Genomic DNA, 24,135 nt, shown 5'->3' with positions numbered 1-24,135 from the left:
AATTTGATTGTCTGATTTTCGTCTAAAAACTAGACTTATTTTCTTAACCTCTCGACGCGCACTAGCTCGGGGGCGGAAAGATGTCAGTTTTTTTTTACGCTGCTAACAATATCTATATAGCCTACTGTCTCCAAACAATAATATTAACATTTCTATACATTGTTTAAAAGGTCTACGGGTTTAGCATCAGTGTATGGTCTCTGTTTTCAGATACAGATGCTCTAGCATCATAAATATAGTATTTTGTTACAGAAGTCCAGATGACAACATGCAAATTGTAATCGGGACTTCTTACCTTTGTGTAGATATAACGATCGCAAATCGAATCCAGTCTGTTTCAGATGTGTGAATAACCCCAAAAAAACTCTCCAATAAAATACATCCAATGACCACTTTTGTCCACAAATGCTAATAATCCGTGAAATATAGATATATTGTCCATTGTTTACATTAGATTTCACATGAACGTCTTGTAATAGAATATAATATACAATCTGAGGAATATTTACATCGTAAAACTTGTATATGAGATTACACTCGCGTTCAAACCCGCGTTCAAACATTGTTTTTAAAAAGTAGGCGGGAGTATAATACATAATATCCAAACAGCGCTGTCAAATATTGTGACATCATCTGACTCGCTCGTTCCTCCAATGACTTAATGGAAAATATTGATAGACAGAACGAATCCAACGATCTTTGTGTGACGTTTTTATTTCCTGGTGTGGAAACGGCATTTATACGCTTACATAAGAATAAATAATAATAAGAACAAGCGTGTCTGCATGTAAACAAAAGACTTTTATTTTGGGGCTGACTGGCACTAGTCTTACAAAAACTCTTGCAAGAACCTCATTTTTGGGCCTATTGACCTCAAACGTGAAACATAACTTCTTTCATTGCATTTCTAGTTTTAAGAATTTGTAGATATTTATACTGCAAACAAGACAAAAATACTACAAAAGTAATTTTTTTGCAGGAAGGGGGGCTGATAGGGTTCGGGGATTTTCCCTTATTTCAAATCCCCATGTTAACAGGTATAGTTTACATTGTTTTGTAATCAGACAGAAGGGCTCCAGCAACAATCTCTGCACGTCACCAGAAGACCTGCTGGTTTAAAATGCAGACACCTTCTCACAAAAACAAACAGACCTCACCCTGAACATTCCCCTGTATAAGTGCGTGTTTTCTCAAAGATATACATTTTCTGTCAGACCATCAATATCTACTGGAATGCATAGCTGTATTTATGCTGACAAAACAAGTGTGAAAGCCTGATGTTAGCTGTGTCTCCAAGCTTCATGACGGATGCAGGAGGCCTGGGAAACTGAGACTCATTAGCGTGACTTTGCCAAGATTCACACTCGTCTCACATTGCCAGATGTGATTCTTCACAACTCATATGCATCATTTATACACAGTCTGATGCCGGCCAGTAGGTGTGAACATCTCAGTCTACACTCTTTGTTACCTTAAAGTCACCCTGTGGTGATTTTTATATGTCTATGTGCTGTTTTGACTATGCATTAAGACAAAACATATGTAAGTTCATCATTCAACATCATAGCTCAGTAATTTCTCCATAATATTGTTCTTTTCCAAAACCACAAACATCATCATCAACTCTTTCCCTCACCAATTAAGAGAAACTGCTTCCCTGCCAGTGACGAGTTTTTACGGCAATCAGTATTACCGCTATTTTCCACCAGGTGTCGCTCTTACCCAATTCATAAAACCCAAAAGCATTCCCTTAGGGCAAACAGTTCCAACTCCCATGTATGTTTTGAGGATCTCTGAGTCTGATCTCTATCAAAAGTCATTCACAAAAATGCAATTATCTTAGCTTTTTGCTTTTTTTAAATAATCTGTTCAAAATATTGTTTTAGGGAATTTTGTGTTTTAAACTGGAACAGAAGAAAGTACTTTACCTCCTAAGACTATGTTATTTGCGTTTTTTTTTTTTAAGTGGGGATTGGGGGTGTGCCAACCCTATAGGGCAGTAATTCTCAAAGTGTGGTCCCCAAACCCCCCCAGTGGTCCGCCAAAAGATGACCTAAACTAGGCAAGTGTTTATACAATCGTCACTTATTTAAGTAGATTTTAATTGCACTTGCGAAACTGTGATATCAGTTCTTGCCTTTCTGTTGTAAGGATCAAGCATCAACTGAAAGCAGCTAAAATCCACAGATGTATTAGTTTTGTAATGTTCTTGTTTTTGTTCATGTGTAAAATCCCTGTAATTTCAGTAATTTTGGACATTATGGGGAACATTTTTTTAGTATTTTATTGTTACCATAGTTACAACCATAGACTTTATATACCCACCACCTCAGTTTTAAACTAATGGCTCTTTGGAATGACATTAAGTGGGACCTAGGCTGTTATAGTATGTTTTATTGCATTTTTTTTCACATGTGCAGTTTGTTGTTCATATTACTGCAACTCATTTCACATTTACTTTTTCAAATGAAATAAAATTCATATAATAATTTCTGAACATAGCATTGCATTTGTTTTTTTAAAAAAATAGTTTTTGACTTGAAACAGTTTTAAACTTAGCTCATCCTTCCTATTTTGTTGTTTTTTTGGGGGGAGTGTTAGAGTGGGATTCTGTTAGGTGGTCCTCAGAAAAAAATGGAAGATAAAGTGGTCCTTGGGCTGAAAAAGTTTGAGAAACACTGCTGTAGGGACATAGAAGGGGGTGCGCAGGAAAAAAAAGTTTGGGAACCCCTGCTCTATAACACAGCCATCTGTGCTAGTATTTCAGTTATTTTAAGGAATATAAGAAAAATAAAAAATGTTTATGAAACAAATCTTATTGCTTTTACTAATGAGATCAGATGAGATTATATTCAATTCAGACAAAACAGTAATGAGATATCAGAAAAAAGCAGCTTATTCCCCACTCATATTTATTATTTATTGCAACTTATGCTTTGTAACTTGGCCAGCGTGTTGACTTCATTATTTGTCCTAAACTTTTCTTGTACTGACTTATGTGCTTTGCATACATCCGCAAGGCAGCATATGCACTACGAGGGAGTGTGTTTACACAGATTTTTGATCATAAAAACAATGACTCAATCAAAAGTTCAAAACGTAAGACTTTCCCTAATCCTAATGGCAACAGCTTGAGGTGGCTTTTATGTAAATGCCACATTTTTTATTACAGCATTCAACAACATTAGAACCATTAGAGGAAACCCTGCTAGAAAATGCACATGTAATCTCAGCTTTAGATGAGTTGTTACGGATTCAAAGTGGTTCAAATCAGCTCAACCAAGATGATGTACCAGCTGTGATACACCCAATGCATGTGAACAGTGCAAATTACATAGGATGCATATCTGTACATTATGCACATACATTATATGACTGTAACATAACAATACCCAAGCCAACTACATTCAGCTATACATTCTTTTATGTATTTCTTTCTCACTCTCCTAGCAGTGTAATCCTCTAACGGTTGTTGAAATTGTTATTGCGTCTTTAGGATAGATATAACACATACCTAGGGTCTACAGTATATAAACTACCCTCACCCTCATTCGTTTTTTGGTGAAGTTAGACCTCCACCTTAGTATTCCTCAATCTAATTATTATCAAGAAAATAACAAAATAATTTGTAGAAAATATATGTTTTCTTATTAATTTGCTGGAAACATTTATAGGGTTGCTAGAGACCTGAGGTATGTAAGCGAAAATTATACAAAGATAAAATAACATAAATAAAAAACATAAATATTAAAAAAAAAATTGTCATAGCGACTGACATGATTTGACAAAAATGATACATTGCACTGTGTGTGTGTGTGTGTGTGTGTGTGTGTTCGTGATGGGTTAAATAAAGAGGTCACCCTTCGAGTATGGGATACCATACTTGACAATCATGCCACTTTTACTATCTGCCATTTACCAAATGAATCAGACTGGGTAAATATAACATTACATTAATATTTATACATTTTCAGATTGTGAAACTGACCAATAGGTGTACCTGAAATGCACCATCCCTGCCTGTTATTCAATGTGACTATAGAGTACTCATCTGTTCCTGCAACAGTGCCTTTATAACCACTAGATGGCAGCCTCACTATATTTTCCAAACAGTTGCAAGGCCAAGGACACTATTTAACATCTTAATCTTGCTGAGAATAAATGTTAGAAACAGCTGTGCATATACAGAGACCAAATAAGGTCAATAGAGTGAATGCCAATCTACATATGTTGTATGTGTGTGCCATTATAATGTTCAGATCGCTTAAACACACAACAGAGTTCATATCCTTCAGTAAGTCGATCTTCGAATGGTTCACATATAGCATCTTTCCACATTAATGTGGGATAAGAGAAAGCCTTTTAATGTTTGACAAAAAACATGCTTTACCCTTTAAGAGTAAAAAACCTCTGTGTACTCACGTCAAACTCATTGAGGGCGGCGGCCAGCTCGCCAATGCCAGCGTGTCCGTGCTTCTCGTCGGTGGGTGAGGTAGCCTGGGCGGCGCTGGAGATGCCCCCGATAGCCTCTTGGACCTGTTTGAAGACGTAGTCACGGTTGGCGCGTGTAGCCGCCACGTCGGGGTGACGCAGGAAAGCCTGTGACGCAGTGTAAAGCATGGTGGCGTTCTTCTTCAGAGCCCCACGTGCAGCCGCCATCTCATCCCTGCACTGAGGGTCCTTCAGCTCCTGCCGAACACACACAAACAAACTTTTTTTTGAAGACACAAAAGTGATCAACAGTAGAAATGGCAATGAAGTCATGATAATTTTTTAATGGTTCTGGTTTTAATATCATTCAAAAATTATTCATATTGCATTCACTACTTCACTACCTTCCACCTTAAAAAAAACTTAAGATGAAGCTTTAACAACAAAAGGCAGCAGTTACTGTATGTTGGGCAAGGGCACGAACTGGAGCACGCAGTACAGAGCAGCACGAGATTGAGACGGCGCAATGATTTACAGGTTCAGGACAGATGAAAAAGTGCTTAACAAAATGCTCTCCCAAAGTTTTTTTTTTTTTTTGTTCAATATAGTCAAGTTTGTAATTGGAATATTTTATTGGTTGTATAAAGTTTTTTTACCCACTGTCGTCGCTGTTGATGCCTAAAGAAGAGATTTAGTCCTGAAAATTGATTTTTTTTTTGTACATATTTCCTGTATTTTCTGTTTGTATCTTAATAAAATAGATTGAAAATTAATATGGATGGACATTAAAACTTGTGTGACTTTTGCACAGTACTGTAGATTCTGCAAAGCACTCTTACTTTGATTCTCACTACATTCACATTTGTGCATTTGGCAGACACTTTTATCCGCAACTACTTTCAGTGCATTGCAACATAATACATTTTATCATTATGTGTGTTCCCGTGGATGGAACGCATTGTAGAGTGCTGCTAATGCAATGGTCTACCACTGAGCTATAGGAACATCATTCATTCATTTATTTTTGGATACTCAAAAAGGTTTTATAATTAAAATGTTAATGTATTTTTACAAAACACTATGCGGGTGATTCTCACGAAACCATTGAAACACGGCACTAATGATTTTAGCTTTAAAATGTGTAATATAGTAACATTAAAAAGCATCAGAATTAACACAATACTGTGTTCTACCTTGCACAATGTGTGATTTCAACATAAGAATTTATAATTGTAAATTTTATCTCATTTTCTGCTGAAATTCTCATTACCGCAATGTGTCCGGCTGTGTTTGAACATGCGTTATGTTGTAATTTAAACACAAAAATATTAAGAAAAAAAATAAATGGATGTTTTGCTAGACTACTTTAGATGACAGAAAAAATGTTTACTGAATATTCATGTATAATAATAATGAAGAAAAATTAGGAAAATTATGTGTCCATGCCTGATGTTCTCATCCTCCGCAACACTTTTTGAGAACAGTTTAAGCACACATACAGAATTTTAATAAAGTTTGATTTTTAGTGACCAAGCACATGAACCAGTTACTTCAAGATGGCTACCGATCATTTTTTTACAGTTAATTAGAAATATTGTCTTGTCAGAATGCTTACACAACATTTTGATTATCATTACCGCAACAGATGCTTATTAAATGTTAATTTAATTAATAGAAGAATAATAATACTTTGATTTTAAATGCATGTGCAGAATCTCCAAATTATGTTCTTTCAGGTTTGTCATGTCATTTTGAAAATATGTCAGTGTTGATGTTTTCTGACTGTTGCGGTAATGAGATTTTTTAGGACAATTTTTTTAAATTATGTTACAAAAAGTGTTAAATGATAAGTAAAAGTTTTTAAATGAATGTTCCCATTTACTCCAGACTTTGTTTTTCAATGTCTGGTGGGGCAAAAAGTAAATTTAAGCAATTTTTAGATTTTCATGCTTGACATTTTTAAAACCAAGTTTTCGTGAGAATCACCCATGCACAAATGAACATGATTTGTGGTTTCTCCCTTATTTATTTATTTTTTTTAAGAAGACTCGTTTCATCCTTCAACAAAACAGTGAAAACTGCCAGAACAGAAGAGACTCTGACCTTGTGAAAGGAGACTTTAAAGACAGAATGTGAAAGGTATGCACTTGTCAGGAGCATCAAGCTGAATAAATGATGTCAAAAGTCAGACTCTCAACAAGAAGTGACAAAAGTCGATATGGTGTGTGTGTGAAGAACCATCGTTGGAAATACAGTACTGTCCTGGGTGAAAATGTCTTAAAAAACGATTAAAATTTCTAGTTATAAAAACTGTTCTTATAAAGTGACCAAATGTCCCCATTTCCAGGGAATGGTCCTGATTTTTTGTGTCTTCCACACACCCACAACAAAAAGGTTTTGTCCCCGTTGTTTAATTAATAGATAATAACAATAAGTTTTCAATTATATTTTGACCATTGGACTAGTAAATGTCCCGCTTTTCATTTTAAAAAATCTGGTCACCTTATGTTCTTATATACCTCTTACAAATCAAACAACAACTGACAATTATTTTAGCAAAGGCTGTTATTTTTTTATAGTCAAACAATAAAAATCACTTCAAAATGAGAATTTATAGTTATTGTATTAGCTTTTTTATTGTGTTACAGATGTTAGAGATTTTACAGGTTCACTGACATATGCAACATGTTATATATATACTTAAGGTTAAAGTTATTCAGTCATTAGGTATTGATGGCTCAACCGTATTGAAAAGCCTTCATGTTAGCATCTTAATCACGGATGCAAATTTGGATCGTTTTTAAGGGGGTGGTGTAGTCCGGTCTGTGATCTGATCCACAGGAGAAAAGTACGCATGTGAACACGTGAATTGCAGTATTTTCTCATTCGGATGCAAAAATACATTGTGCACATGTCGTATACTTACCACATATTTACGTCTCACATAATTCCTGTCACAGAAACATGCAATAGTAAGGTAGCAACATGCATTAGAAGGGTAATTCTACATTATACAGTGTTTATGTCTTAAACACGTGAATTGCAGTATTTTCTCATTTGGATGCAAAAATACATTGTGCACATGTCTTATATTTACCACATATTTACGTCTCACATAATTCCTGTCACAGAAACATGCAATATTAAGGTAGCAACATGCATTAGAAACGTAATTCTACATTATACAGCGTTTATGTGTACTTTCATAACATTAGATTACATAAAACAAAAAAATAGTGTTGTGCCTTTTGAAAATTTCATTGCCTATATCTGAAAACGTCTTAAGAACAACTTTCTATAACTTAGTTTTGTATATTTATACAAATATAAAACGTGAACTTAACGAGAGATGATGTGCGCTGGGTGGGGTTGCCAAGTCCTCTCCTTTTTTTTTTGTTCAAATTTGGCTACTGTTTAAACTGTCTCCGCAGGTTGATTTTTTTTTTGCGGGTTAAAGATGAAAGTATTTTGTTTATTAGTTATTGGTATGTGGACTGTGAATAGTCATTGGGATGTTTTTGGTATAGTTTTAAATGTCCATTGGGATGGTTTTGCAACGGGAATCTGGCAACCCTATGCTGTGCGCTTGCGCAGACGCTCGTTTCGGAGTATATAGAATGTAAACGAACATTTTAATGTTTAGTGTGCATGTAAACTGTATTGTTGTAACTTTCAATCATATTAAATTTAGTAGGATTGACAACATTTTGTGCATGTAAACATAGCCACTGTCTTTATGAAACCACTGTCTGAACCTATTAAAGAAATATCCCATAATACCTGCTGTCTGCGAGCTGCCACATAGTTGAGTTTGACCATCTCTTTCCCAAACTCCTTAAAGCGATTGGCCAGGTCCTGCTCATTGGTGGCGTTCTTGACGCCTTCTAAAGCTTCCTCCACCTAAAACATATGCATCAAAATACACAAACACATTTCATGCTTTAGCAGTTTAATTCATAAAGTAAAAAGCTGTAAAAAAAGTTCATCAACGTTCTTCAAAGAACTTCTAAGTGATTCTTAACTTTTGCATGCTGAAAGCATCTCAGTACTGATGCTCCTGAGACATGGAAATTCGGACTCAGTAATAAATTGCGTAAAAAAAGCCTTTTTTTTCTTTTGTCCCTTGTGAGACATCCGCATCAAGCATCTGCATCAAGGCCTCAAAAAGTTGTCCTTGCACTGAAACTAATTTTCGTAGTTGGTTTCTCTAATTTGCTTGTGATTTATACAAAATATGGCTTTGAACAACTTGAACCAAAACTTTGTGGCTACAGTGGAAATACATCTATTTACGTTAAACACAATAAAAAGAAAAGAAAACCAGAAGCTAAGGATTATGGGTAATACTGTGAAGAAATCAAAAAAGTGCTTTAAAATCTGCACTTAAAATCCAAATGCAAAATGTGAAGCCCAGTTGGTGACCGCCGGCAGATAAAGCGGCATGCGATTATATTATTTATGCATTTTAATAGTCCATCGCAATGTTGTGCCAGAAGGACGTCGCTGTAGCAATATGTGCTATGCAAATTGACAGCCGGAGTGGAGATAAAGACAAAGCATAAGAAGTCTCTAAAGTTTCCCGTCTCTATAATACATATTAAGGCTGTTCTGTGTCCTTGAAATAAGGAGAGATAGCATCCTTGGATATCTTAACAACTGAGAGGCAAATCTGGCTCATTCAGGCCCTAAGGACAATGGCCAGCTGTGAAGATCAGCCACAGTCATGCAGCTTTGAGCTCTCCATGAGTTCAGAAAAAAGCATGACGAAGAAGATAATGAACTTCCTGCAGCGACCTCACACCAGCAACAAAAGTTCAGATTCCACGTGTGTCCAGCATAATAAAGGTGTGAAAAAGTTTGAGGTGTCTAGAGAGCAAGGCTACAAATAGTAGAAATCATTTAAGTAGAAAATCAAATGATGACCAATAAGACATAAGGGGCGGGGCTAAACGAGGAAGTGATTGGATAACAGAACGTACGATTTTGAGGTGGGACAGGAGCCTCATGACGTCAGCCATGTCAGCCAGGATGAGGAGGCGGGTGACGGCAGAGAGAAGGGCTCGGGCGGCTCGGACCATGGTGCCCCGTTTCACCGAGGAGCAGGGGTCATCCGCGAACTCTGAGGAGGCCACGCGCATCGTCTCACCTGAGAAAACAACAAATGTTATACCACACAGCAACTCCGCCAGGCTTTTATAAAAACAACTTTTTTAACTCTGAACTGAATTAGTCTACACGGACATGCAAATGGTTTATTAATAGCTGTGCATCTGCTTATCGGTGAAATAAACTGTGAATACTGGCAAGATCGCCAGGAGTGCTCATTAGTAAAATAGCACGCTTCAGAAAAATACATGTTTGATGATGACTGGATAATGATTATGTACCAATGTCTTAATACACACTTGACAACATTTTGCATTTCTTACTTTTTGGCAAATGTTTTAGAACTACTCAGATCTTTTTATTTCTCACACACAGAAAGAATTCATGAATACAATAAATCATTCAAACAACAGTGAGACCATTGCATCAATCATATTGTTTGTGCTGATTCAATGAAAATGCATTTATGAGTCATTTTTTGTTATGGCTATCAGCACACTGTGTGTTTTTTTTTTTACTATTTTTAAAAATGCTGGGCTGTTTTCATCGTATAATTGGGTTAAACCCAATTGACCCAAATCTGGGTTAAAACAACCCAACATTTTTTAAGAGTGTAGAAGTTGCTATACATTACAATTATTAAGTTGTAATAACTTAAGGCAATTAAACTACATTTATTTTTGTATTCATTTATACCAACTCTAGTATTTACTAGATAAGAAAACTACATGGAAAGTTGAAATTACTTGTTAATTCAAGTTGTTTAACGTAAAAATTTAAGTGCAACAAGGAATGCATCATAGAAAAGCAAGCTTTGTAACCCAGCAATGTCTCAGCATATTCCCTATTAGCAGGCATATTATTTGCCACTCATGCTTCACGTGCATGAGGAACCAAAAGCATTTAAATTTTTGTGAGGACCAAATGAAGTGAAAAGATGGTCTGAAAAGATTGTGATTTGAGTCTGCATTGCAAGTAAAAAATAGCTTAAAAGTTTAAAGTGCAAAACTTTTTTTTGGTTAAAGAGCTGTTTTAAACTATGTCAGTGTTGTGGTTGTTCATTATGGAGGACCACAAGAGTCATGCAAAATGTAATAAAGAAATTCAATATTTAATAACTACCTGGACAATAAAAATAGCAATTAATACATTTGTTTAACAATTCATTAATTAATATATAAATAAATAGATAAAGTTATCATGTAACATTTTATTAGGCAATAAAAAGTGAGATTATAAAAATAATGTAGAAATGAAATATGTATCCATTAATAAATAGTTCAAATTAATATAACAATTTACAAAAACAACATAAAATACTCAATAAGTTCATTTTAATTTAAGTTCATAATTTTAAATTGCATTTATAAATTCTTAATTAAATAATGGAATTTCAAAATGGATTTCAAAAAGCGATTTAAAAAGAGAAATAAATAACTGGATTTATATATTGAACTACAAATACAGGTTTAAATTAGGCATTTAAAAGGGCATTTCCGTTTAATATTTCTGTTTTCATTTTCCTGATGGTTCTTCTTATTCTTTTCGCTATTCAAATTGCTTTTCGTTTAAGCCTCTCTATTTAGCTTTTCCGTGACTCTTTGGGTCCTCATCCGAGATCTATAAATCTGCGCATGACTTACAATCAGAGCCAATCAGCGAGCTTGTTACATCCACCTGGCCATTGCAATTTGCATTTCTCATTTGACCATTTGCAAGGACCCAAAGAGTCACGGATTAAGCCATGCAGCGTTGGGTCCATATTGCTGGAAAAACTAATTAAAATGAATTAATTATTATTATTATTATTATATGTCAGAAAATTTCAGAACCCTCTGTGTGAGAAAGAACAAGTTCTGTTAGTTGTCATTTTTTATGTATTGTGCACTTAAAGTTAAAATTATTTAAGTATTATACAACAGTTCTTTCTGGTTCTCGAATCTGATTGGCTAAGACCTGTGCGATTTTGTGCTGATATCGGCACTGTAACCGCTTCACCTTTCGTATCATTCCGCCACCTAGTGAATGGAGGTCCTAAGCAGGCTCATCTCTGAATGGAAAAACACAGATGCCCTGTTTTGAATCACTCTCCGTGTGTCTCATTAGTTTACTAGCTCGTAAATCAGTCTGTGAATCCCCAATCGGAAGTTATTCCGTCAAAGATCAGCGCTCTTGGATGTTACGTTACAGTTAATGGGAGAAATGTCTTGTCACATCGTGTGGATTATTAACACTTGGAAAGAGGAATATAAACACTCGTTTTTTTTCTGGAGCTATATTTCTTATCAGAACGCGAAAACACCGTGAAACTGCAGGTAAGCACCGCAGCTTTTAAATGTGGACATTGATCATTTACTTTATCGTGACCTGACTATTAAAACATGTTATGAGATATGGCCACTGGTATATTGATAAGCAGCATGCAAAAACATCTCTCTGACACTTATAAAACACCGTTTTATATAGTACTGACCAGAACAAAGTTTAATAATAATAACCGAGTGCTCGTATCATGTTAAGAATAAATGAGAAAGCAATAGTAACGTTATACAAGTAGTTTTATTAACTTTTACCTCGCGCCAAAACAATAACAACACAAAAGACACTAAATATGAATTAAAAAACAAGTAATAGTTTGATCATGACACCAAATACTGCTAATTTGATCTCATTTTGACGATCATAAACAAACAAGGCCAACATGAGAGCCAGGGTATCTCTTTCAGAGATGTAGCCAAGAGAGGGCGGTGGTCAGCGGGGCGAGTGAACACTGATGTCCGCTCATGCTTTGGTTCTCATTCGTACCGAATCTCACTAAGCAAACGTTCAAACAGGCGCTATCTTTACTAATCGACTGCAGATTTAAATATAATACATATACATTCTCGACTGAACTAATCTTAAAACTACACTTTGTGACCAAGAAACGGTAATATTAAAGTAACGGCTTTTCCGTCCATTGAGTTGTTATGAGCTTCAAAGCAGCCGAAAGTTTTACCTGTCATTCTGGTCGCCCTCAAATCCGTGGCGGAAGAAGTAGTTCTCAAACAAAGTGGCTTTTAAAATAACTCCGTTGTTGTTTTCTAGTTTTCGTTTTTCAAACGTGTGCCGTCGAACTGTTGTATAAAAGCAATATCGCTCTCGGAGTCGTGTGATATAGCTCTATATCATCACGGCTGTGATTGCCTCCGGCACTCGGCCTGCGGCCTCGTGCCTCTGGCCTAATCACAGCGTGATGATATAGAGCTATATCACACTCCTACTCGAGCGATATTGCTTAATTAACACCTAATGACATTTAAATGACAATTTAATAAAATGTTAATCCATATAGCTAGTTTCTTCAGTTTGATCATGTTTATGACAGATTTATGACAACTTATGATGTATTGGTTTATGTCAAGTTGCCATAACAAAGACATCTCAAACAATGTCATCTTTGCATTAAAAAAGACATCATTGAACAAATGACACTTAATGACAGTTGTCATAAACGTGCATAAAATCTCCTCCATGTTCATGACCCATGTCATGTTATAATTTATAGGTGTCATGTCAGTCTTATGCACATCCCTTGAAGTAAAGTGTTACCAAGTCAAGTTAAAACATTAACAAATGTCATTCAATCTGACATCAAAATACAAAAATGAAAAGTTGAAATGAAAGAAAATAGTTTTTAAGGACCTGTGTTTCCTGTAGCGAGTGAATGCTGGCATAAACCCCATAAATATGGCTTTGCTTCTGTGTGAGATGTTTTTTTTTTGTGCATCTCTGTGAAACGCTGAACAAAACTGACAGCATCCCAACTATTCTTAACAGTGTCTCCCTGCTGCCCCTACACTTCCTCTGGAAATGTCTGTCCTCTGCTTTTCTACAGTATGATGTTTAGGCAGCTTTACCTTCAAGCATTACCACCAGAAGTTATAATCTTATTTCCATCATAGACGCTTTTGAACACACTATGGTCTAACTGAGTAAACAAACAAAAAAAAAGGTTTTCCAGTGAATTCATTGGACAGGTGCAAACTTTGTTTGTCTGTGGCAAAAAAAAAATATGCATGCAATCCAGGTGGTGAATGCATTTAAATAATGCTGTGCACAATTAATGACACACTAATTAAAAACACATTAATTTATAATAGATCATTTATAATTATTATGCTATTATGCTCTGGCATGTGTGGTTTATTGAGTACTGTAAGTATTCTACCACTGAAAATCGTGTCTATGTGAATTTGGCTCATTAAAGATTCCGCCTTATTCACGAAACTCTCACCATCTGCTATTTGTGGTGCAGTAAGGCAAACCTGTGGCATTTTAAACAGCTGATTCAGGTATCTGGATTGCAGTGAAGTGATGCTCAGTCTTAGCAAAGTATGCAAAATCCTGGTAATCTGCTGCAAATGACCTGCTCCAAATGAATCTTATATTATAAAAAATATTAGTCTCGGATGTGTCCTAATGGCTTCCTTATATTAAAAACTACTTCAAAAAACAGCGTTTTTAGATGAAGCCACCCATGGTGTCCAGATGACCACCACAAACCTATAAATATTATTGGCCTGGACAAGAATGTAAAGCATGTCACCTTCTCCACAGTATAAAATGCACTTTTTAGGCTTTGTGTTTTTGTATATGAAATGTTGAGTTGGAGCAGTAAGAACTGTTACTCTACGACAAATAACACTGTAAATTATGAATACATGCTCTGATTTTGGACCAAAGTCAGCCCTAAGCACCACAATAGTCACATTGAGATATACTGTCAGAAATAAAGGTAACAAAAATACAATGTTCTCTAGCTGTTCAAAAAGTTTACATTTTACCTAAACAGTTCATATTAGTACCTAAAAGGTACATACAGTATTGGTACCAAAGGTATACATATCTGTACCTAAACGGTACCTATCTGTACTATAAAAAATGACATAATACCTTTTACTCGAGATTTATATTTTAAAGTCGTTAATTTCTGCGAAAAAAATAAAACAAATATTTTGGATAACTTATCGTACACACATGGTGTGATCAAAATGTATATAGTAATATCCATTTAAAAACTTTGTTAGAATTTTTTTTTTAAATGCAGAGCTTTTCTGCAGTAAATGGTCTGCAGTATTGACAGGTTGCGACTGTGCCAAGCCATGGCTGCAGGGGCAGAATGAAGTGTTTTAAAATACTCTGCGTGGACCATTAGCACCCTGACCTTAAGGAGGGACAAGGTTAATAAACACAAGCTGCAAATAGCGGTCCAAGTGACATTCTGGTCCCGAGACTGAAAGTCTGTCAGGTGTGTACGAAAAGGAAATATTTAGGTGACAAACATGAAGTCGATCCATTCGATTTAAATGTTTGTTTTCTGTTGTTTACTTATTCATTCAGTGAAATGAAAAATGAGTAACAACTTTGAACAGGGGACAATCAATTATATAACCAAACAATCAATGTATACATCACAGTGAAATTTCACTGATGTTAGCTACTTGTCTGATTTAACAACATTATACAAAACAAGGCAACCGAACTGACCAAATTTTATGCTCTTTCTTTAAAGGGGACATTTCACAAGACTTCTTAAAGATGTAAAATCTTTGGTGTCCCCAGAGTACGTATGTGAAGTCTTAGCTCAAAATACCATAAAGATAATTTATTATAGAATGTTAAAATTGCCACTTGTAGGTGTGAGCAAAAATGTGGCGTTTTTGGGGTGTTTCCATTTAAATTCAATTGAGTTGAGTTCTGCACTAAATGGCAGTGCTGTGTTTGGATAGTGCAGATTAAAGGCAATATTATCCCCTTCTGACATCATAAGGGGAGCCAGATTTCAATTACCTATTTTTTCACATGCTTAATGGCACAGGTGTGCATCACTCATAAGGTTCAGAACCTAATCTTGATATTGTTTTGTTAAATACACAGTATGCTCACCTTGTTTGCGGACGTCCTCTACTGCTGCGATAAGCTCTTCCTTCAGGTCCTGGCTGTCCTTGGCGATCTGCTCACCCTTTTCTAGAAAGTTCTGAGTCGCGTTCTCGACGGACACGGCCAAAACATGAGCCTTCTTGGAGCGACCCTTTTTCTTACTGGATGGGCCTTTGTTACTGGTGTTGACCAGTGTGGTCACCTGTAGATGAAAATTATAGATGAAGATTAGACCATAGGTCCATACTATCAAATCGGGTTTTACTTTGAGATGGAAAACAGACATTATTCCTACAGGTGCAGTTCATATGATGACATTGAGAGATAAAATAGGAGAGTAAATAAAAAAAAATTATGCCGTAAGGTTCTTTTTCTAGACCAGCGGGTTGGAAATAAACGGTCTTTGCCCTCTGTGAATCAATAAACAGACAATAAATATTGTTGTCGCATTGACAAAAAGTGAATGGTTGCAGTGCAATATAGTGTCTACTTGATCTGCAAATTCCCAGTAAAGCCTGTTTAAGAAACAATCTACGTGATGCATATTGACTTAAGTTAATAGTCTAGCTTTGGGGTCTCAATGGGCCCATAAGTGTTAGTTTGCACTTTGAAACTCCTGTAAGGCTCAGCTGGGACTGCTCTCCCGGGTAATGCATTTTCAAGGACACCAACACCAAGCAATTACCATAGTGCAACAAATGAAGCTAATAAGAGGAGTAAGTTAAGATTATTGCACAAACTTATTTACCTGAACATTTATCACAGTTGATCTCTCAGCAAAGGTGCATAAAAAAGATAACTGCATTAAGAGGGGTTTCATAATGGTGATACACCGCACATAAAGTAAGCAAACACAAAAGATAGTTGAGAAAAGAGTAAGCTGACCAGACGTCACCGTTTTCCGGGGACAGTCCCGTTTTTTGGTGTTCTGTCCCCGACTGGAGCTGTCCCCGGAAATGTCCCCATTTTACAGCACGTCCAAAACAACCAGCAAATACACTAAAAAACCCGATCAACATGTAGTTTTTGTAGTACCAGACCGGAGCAGTCATGTCATTATTATTTTCACCAGTAGAGGGACCCGCGAGCTACACTGATTTTTTTGTTGAACGCCACTGTTTTAGCGAAGAAGAATTTACTACGAGACACACGAGAAAGCGTCATCAAGTTATCATCAATCAAGATATGAAAACAGTCAAAGTTATCGGGGGTTAAGGTACTAATCATGTTTAATTAAATATGTTTACATTTTGTATTATTTCTTCTGTTTTTAACATTTACAATGCTATGTAATCAGCTGAAGTACCTTAGAAGTAATTTCATGTCATGTCATATATGTGCACTGAATAAAAGGAAAAAGTAGATTTAGGCTACATATATTGTTCAATTAATTAAATTAGAAACACTAAAAAAAATTACTTTCTAACTTAGTATTTTTCTCTTGTTTCTAGTACAAATATTCAAAAATTCCCAAAACAGGATTTGTTTCCTTGATAAGCAAAATGCCCTAAGAAAATAAGTAGTTTTTAGACCAAAATATTTAATTCGCAAAAATAAGCAAAAAAATGGCAGATTTTTTGCTTATTTGCTTGTTTTTTAGATTTTTATTCTTAGAGGATTTTGCTTATGAAGAAAATGCATCTTGATTTAAGATTTTTTTGGATATTTGTACTGAAAACAAAACAGAAATACTAAGTAACCTCAAAATGAGGTTTTAATGATATTTTGACCATTGAACTGTAAATGTCCCTGGTTTTCATTTAAAAAAATCTGGTCACCTTAGACAAGAGCCGAACCGCACAATCCATCTCTATTGACACTATATCTTCACTAACATTTGAGTTAGAAAATGAACACCAGAAAGACAAATGGGACCTTAAAATTTTACAACTGGGAAACAGATTTGTTATTATCCTACTTATAACACAAGAACAATATGAAACCACAACAATCCTTCCATAAGGACAATGCATTTCTAAAACATAGCACCTATAGGCGCCTGTACAGATTTTGTGAAGTGAATACTTTCTCTTTACTTGCCCTTTGTTACACCCATACAGTATATAAAGTCTATCTTCCCGTGCCCAGGGCATTGATTTGGTAACAGTGCTACAGCAGGGCCAATCGATACAGCTCCTAAAGTGCGCCCTCCTGCATCCTTGCTTTTACACACCTACCGTAATGTCCGAGTAGCTTTAATTAGCTGGTTTAGTTGTGTTTTCCTGCATCAAAAATTACATCAGCACGCATAATGAATATGTCTTATGCAATACAACGAAATACAGGTACAGTGAACCGTAAGTGTAATAGGTACAAAGAAATGTGTCCCTGTGGTGAAATTGTACTTGTATAACAACACCAAAGTATATTATGTCCACGGCTGTTGTTATTTTGTCAGCCATTAATGAACATACTTCTGTATAGCTTAGTGATGAGCACTGTGTTGGCTCGAACCCAATGAACACACATACTGATAAAAATGTTTATCTTATAATGCACTGTAAGTAGGTTTGCCTAAAGGTAAATGTACATGTGATGGTAGATGTAGTATCTCCAGAATGTTTTCATGCTGCACCAACACATATTATTATTTTAAGAAGATACTTCACTACTAATTCAGTACATACAGTCGCAGTAGGTGATTTCTGACACAGGGTCAAATTTGTGTTGGCGCTAACTGCCGCAGGACAATGGCCCTTCAGGAACAGAATTGACTAAGCCCTGTGCTAGAGGTTTCTCCATTAGATGCTTGTCAGGATGGCTCTTATCATTTTTATGGTTTGGTCAATACTGGCCATGAAACTGATTACGTACACAACCCTATGTAATTACGGTAACCATGTTGAGGCAGAGAGCAGAGTATACGACTACTGTTGTGATTAGTTATATAGATTAAGTCTGCTTTCACTTATGACAGCTTGGTGAAACAAGTTTGGTCTGTGTTTAAATTGTAATTTTGGGAGGTCATGTACTGTATCCCTCACCAACTGTACTAGTGTGGACTTTAGGGGCCTCATTTATAAAACAGTACGTATCCTTACTAAAAGTCTACATACACACAAAAGCCAAAAATGGCATATGCCCAAAAATATTAAGACTTATAAAACAAAGCAATGTTCTCTCTATAAATCGCAGATCACCTTCAAGTGTGCATACATGAATCATCCTCAGATCCCACACTGCAAGCCTATTCTCCCGTTAAGTTTGTTTTTTATAGATTACAACTTTTGCGTGGGAACTGGCGTACGCACATTTCCAGCCCTGTTTTGTGTGTAAGCACGCTTTATAAATGAGACCCCTGGTCATCTCTTTATGAAGTTATTTGATGTCTAATAATCTCCTCATAAGAGTCTCTTTTATTCAACGTTGACTTTTAATTATCTCTCCAAAGGAAAAATATAATGTCTATTAATGACTTTATTTACATTTCAGTATTTGATTTTTTTTTGTCTAAGCAAATAATATTTTATATTACTTTTGTTTAATGGAACACTCTTGGAACAGATGTGTTAAAAACAACACATCAGTGTTAGTTTAAAGACAACATCCCAGAATCTCTGTTTTATTATTGAAACAACACACAATGACACATGGGGCCCTATTTTAACGATCTGAAACGCAAGTGCAAAGCGCAAAGCGCAAGTGACTTTGTGGGCGGATCTTGGGCGCTGTTGCTATTTTCCCGGCGGGAGAAATAACTCTTGCGCCAGGCGCAAATCAATAAGGGGTCGGTCTGAAGTAGGTTCATTATTCATAGGTGTGGTTTGGGCGTAAGGTCAAATAAACCAATCAGAACGCTATCCAACATTCCCTTTAAACGCAAGTGCGCAAGTTCCATGGCGGGTTGCTATTATTATGACAGATTTACCAGGCGCACACCAGGAGCGGTTCGCGGCCGAGGAGACCCACGTTCTTGTAAGAGCAGTCAAAGACAGAGAAGTTGTTTTGTATGGGGATAGGATAAACCCGCCCAAATCAGCGTAGGTTAAACAGGCGTGAGAGGAAATAGCCACAATTGTCTCATCAGCTGGCATCCCCAGGACGTTGGAGACGGGGGAATCCCAAGCTTGCCAGTATAAATCGGGCACGACGTGTAACGGGAGGTGGATCTGCCTCTACACATGACCTGACGCCAGCAGAGGACATCGCTGCGTCCACCCTCACCTCTGAAAGGGTTTGGGGCTTTGAAATCGGACCCAAGAAACGCAAGCAAGGTCCAACCCCAAAGTACACTTACTAATCAAGTTCATATACATTCAGGTTTCTTATGAAAACATTTTAATTATTATTTACATAAAATAAACGTAATACAGCCACACAACAAACTTATGAAAATATTTAAATCGTTCTTTGCATGAGAATTTTTTTACGCAGGCACACAATAAATAAAAACTATCACCACAATGCTCACCACAATGATTTCCCTTATCTCATGTGTTAATATTTTTTATTGTAACAATTTATGATTTGCAAAAATAACTGTTGCATCTGTGTACATTAGATAAGCAAAGTGTGTGCGCGTTGTGCACGCTATACATTATGGTCAAGCATGCGCCCTTAAAATAGCATAATGAACCACGCGCAACGCACCACTGACTTCAGACTAGTTTTTTTTGGTCAGTGGCGCAATTGAAACTGCAAAATAGCATCAGGGATGGTTTGCGCCGCAACACGCCTCCTTTTTTGCGCTGAACCGCCCAGGGAGTGCAAGCTCATTCCCTAGTTTGCCGACGTGCGTCTGTGGAGAGAAAAACCCGCTGTGCGCCGGTGCAAAATACGAATGATAACGTCAATTGCGCTGGGTGCAAGATAGGGCCCATAATGTGTTAAAATGACACATAGGGCCAGATTTACTAAACGGGGCAAATTAGCACAAGAGTGCAATTTTAAAAAAAGCAGATGGGAGTAGTAATATCTGGGGCTTATTTACTAAAAAGGCGCTAATTAAGGTTGCGTCCGAAACCTCTAAATTGCTGCCTTCTCAGGCAGCATTGCAAGGCAGGAAGGCATCAAGGCATGTCCGAATCCAATGTTAGCATTACTTCCTGACTCCTGAGATCTTGTGCCACCATTCTATGTGTGTGCGCGCATGGGAAATGTGATTGGTCGAGCCTGGTTGAGTCGAAAAAATAAAATGGCAGCCAAGAAAGCGGCTAGAGCCAAAATTTTGTGTAAATAAATGTATATTTTCACTTTTTACACCTTTTAATTGAATTTCTGGGAGGAAATTAGTATTGGAGTTTTCAAATATGTGATAAGTTATCACAAAGGCGCTCTCTGTTTATATTTCAAACACGCTGTTTATAAAGTGTCTCAGAAAGTGTTTTTCTGAGCTGCCTTCATGCCTCCGAAGTCATTGCCTCATGAGGCAGCGAGGCAACAAGTCAGCTGCCTAAGTTTTCGGTTGCAGCCTGTATAACACAGGTGCAACAGCTGATTTCCATAAGGACCACACATTCTTTCTTATGTTGCATTCACACCAGCCGTTGTAGAGGCAGCAAAAATGCGCTATTTGCGCGTAGTTGGACGCTTGAACATTTGAGTTTAATCACTTCATTCGCGTGTGAAAGCCACATGTGAAATTCTAGTCATTCGAGACATTAACGCGGATATTCGTGTTATGGAAGGGCCTTCTGCGACTCCGCTCGCTTCCTGTTATCATGTCACTACTACAGTAAGGTCCTGATTGGTTAACGCGGAGTGGAAATCCTCCAAATTTTAGATTTTGCAAAGCTCAATTCACATGGAACGCGCCATCCGCACCTAATCGCGTCTTTGCATTGATTAGCATGTAAATCACTGCCACTCTACAGCGTCTGGTGTAAACCCTACATTAAAGTGAATATCGCAGTGTTCATTGCAAACAATTTATCTGTGTGGGTAATTTTTTTATCATATGCCCTCAATAATCAAAATCTGAAAATGTACTACTGCCCCCTTGTGGTGATCAGTCTTTAATGACGTCAGCTATATGACTTGGGTGGGAACAAACGTTAACCAAGCACCTCCAAATGTCAGTCTGCTGCAAGTTCCATTTCTGAATGAAACGCCTACATTTCTATATCCAAACAATTCACAGTGAAACACAAGCCACGTCCAGTATTTTTCATATATGATATTCTGTTTGACTCAGAAATACGTAACAATAAAAAGAAAAGTCGATGGAATCCCAGCACTTTTCAAAAACGTCAGCAGCACCGTTTTTTGTTCGTTCAGCACTAAGCGCCAAAAGTTGAAAAATGTTCAACTTTGGGTGAAACGCTCAACTCGCCAATTCCACTGTTCATTCAGCCGTCCAATCACAAATCCGAACAACCACCAACCGGAGCATCATACAACAATTGATTAAACAAAACAGAAGTATCAAGCAACTAAAACGCTTAGCTGAAGAAGCGCTGGCATGCGCCCACAGTTGGCGTTCACCTGGTGTTACGTTTAAACACTTTAGTGTATATGTCCCCTAAGTCATTTTAACATTTAACAGTCATAGAGACTTGAACTGCAACTCTACACAACTCATATAAGGAATTCCAATTGGAAACATCCTCTGCTGGTATTTCAGCGGCAGATAGAAACAGGGTTTCCATGGAGACGCCCACAGTCCTGTCAAAGCACGTCAACACAAGGTCTAGGTGAAAATAAAGGTTGCGCCTGTTGCAGTGTACCACTGAAAGAGCAATAGATAGGTGAAAGAAAAGAGGAACCGTGTCATGAATTAACTCGTGTTTATTTTCAGTGCGCTTATAACTTTTTTTGTGTTTGCTCTTAATGGTAAATTTACACTATAGCTCCTAAGTATTACATTTTTTAACAATACTAATATGTAAAAAAATTGTATAACACACAAACACACAAAATAACCTTTTTTATTCACTCATTGGGTCTTTTTTTAATATCATAGTCCAATTAAAACATAAGTCAGTAAGGAAACTGTAATATTGGATTGTACCTCTGGAAATAACACAATATCTTTATCAGGTCCCAGTTAGCATTAAAAAAGGAGCTGAACTTGAAAATGTAAAAATTTCAAATTTAAGATGAATGGAAAAAGTTAATTTTATGTTAGACTAACCGCCTATCTTAAACTGTTTTACAACTTCCAGCCAGTCATAAGTTTGTTTTAAACACCATCTGTACAGTACTAACAATACACAGATGACAATGTTGGTAAAACATAATATAGTAATATACACATCCGATACATCAAAAAAGCATCAATAATCAATCATCTTTGAAATCAAACCTCTTAAAAACTGATTTTGACATGGTCAGTGTCTAGGATCAGACAGCCTCACAATGCCTTCAAAAGAAGCGTTGTGGGAAATCTCATTATTTGCCCATGAAGATTCCTAAGACCGCGTTTCAGGTATCCATGCCACAGAGCAACAGCAATGGACGTCTAGGAAACGAAAGACTCATCTAGCGTACAAAAAGTGCAAGGTCCACCATTCAGCAAGGGAACTTTAAAAGAAAGACCTTTCTGTGAGCTTACCCACAATCCTTTCATGCTGTCAAAGTAACACAACGTGTGGCAGAAATCCCCAATGGGGGGCCTGATGGCAGTGGAGTCTTTTAGTGAGCTGGTAAACCTAAATGAAACCATCAGCCACCCTCAGCAAAAATGACAAATGAAGACGCCCGGCAATTCCACACATGTCTAAATGCAAGGAAGCCCTGCTGGCGGCAAGGTACATTTTAACAGCGGTACATGACAACGGCGAAAGTGAAGTAATATTTTTCACCTCAGGCCATTTTCTCCGGGTGTAAAAACACTGAATTTACAACAAAACAAAGAAAATACATTCAGAGGAAAAATTGAAACATAGTACATAGTAGACACAGGAAAACACACAATGGTAAGTTTTTTTCGACTTCAAAATGTTTAGCTACTGATGTTTATACAAAATTATTATTCTCTGGATATCACAACATGCCATATAGACTATAGTATTAGGTAAAAGAAGAATTTCCGAAACAAAATAAAAAATGCAGTTTTTAGCTCCCTTGAGGAAGTACACTGAAAAAAAATGATTCATTGAATTTAATCATTTTTTTTAAGGTAAGTGGTTGCAATCAATTTATTTAAGCTACATTTAAACAAAAGTTTTATATTTTATTTTACGTTACTAATTTTTTTTGTTTAAATGTAGCTTAAATAAATTGATTGCAACCGCTTACCTTAAAAAAATTAATTAAATTCAATGAATCATTTTTTTTAGTGTAGCCTGACACGTCATTCTTTAAAATTTACGTTTTTTCTGAAAGCTGAGTCCGATAGAATTAAAAATAAACAAAAACTAGCTAGCTGTGGAAAACACCCTTGTAAAAAACAACCTTTATTAGACAGTGCTAACTCCAGATTATTCAGGTAACAAAACGTCCAGAAGTTACTGTTTCTGTGGGTCTAGTTACCATCATTCCGATTGACGTCTTAAGGGCCGTTCACATTATAACGATAACGATAACTATAAAAATATAGTTGTGTTTTATATTAAACACAAAAGCGGAGTTGACATCACAACTATAACGATAAAGATACAATGGGATATCGTTGGGATCACTTTCTGAGCGATTTGTTTCCCCACCTGATGAACGATAAACCATTGACACCCAATCAAATCTATTTGAACTTCAAGTGCATGCGCACTTGAAATGATCGTGGAAAAGCTCAATGCA

The 24,135-nt window shown here is 36.5% G+C and overlaps 1 protein-coding gene across 1 annotated transcript in view; it reads right to left on the bottom strand.

Moving 5' to 3' along the window:
• Positions 1-24,135, bottom strand: part of ctnna2 (catenin (cadherin-associated protein), alpha 2) — a 622,713-nt gene that overhangs the window by 505,975 nt on the left and 92,603 nt on the right. Inside the window, exons 3-6 of the mRNA XM_073862287.1 lie at positions 15,466-15,661; positions 9,411-9,577; positions 8,212-8,331; positions 4,423-4,689 (exon numbers count right to left, since the gene is read on the bottom strand). Coding sequence (XP_073718388.1) covers positions 4,423-4,689; positions 8,212-8,331; positions 9,411-9,577; positions 15,466-15,661 — 750 coding nt within the window. The remainder of the gene's footprint in view (positions 1-4,422; positions 4,690-8,211; positions 8,332-9,410; positions 9,578-15,465; positions 15,662-24,135) is intronic.

Source organism: Misgurnus anguillicaudatus, chromosome 3 (genome assembly GCF_027580225.2).
Source record: "Misgurnus anguillicaudatus chromosome 3, ASM2758022v2, whole genome shotgun sequence".
NCBI lineage: Eukaryota > Metazoa > Chordata > Actinopteri > Cypriniformes > Cobitidae > Misgurnus > Misgurnus anguillicaudatus.
This window is presented reverse-complemented; position numbering and strand designations above follow the sequence as displayed.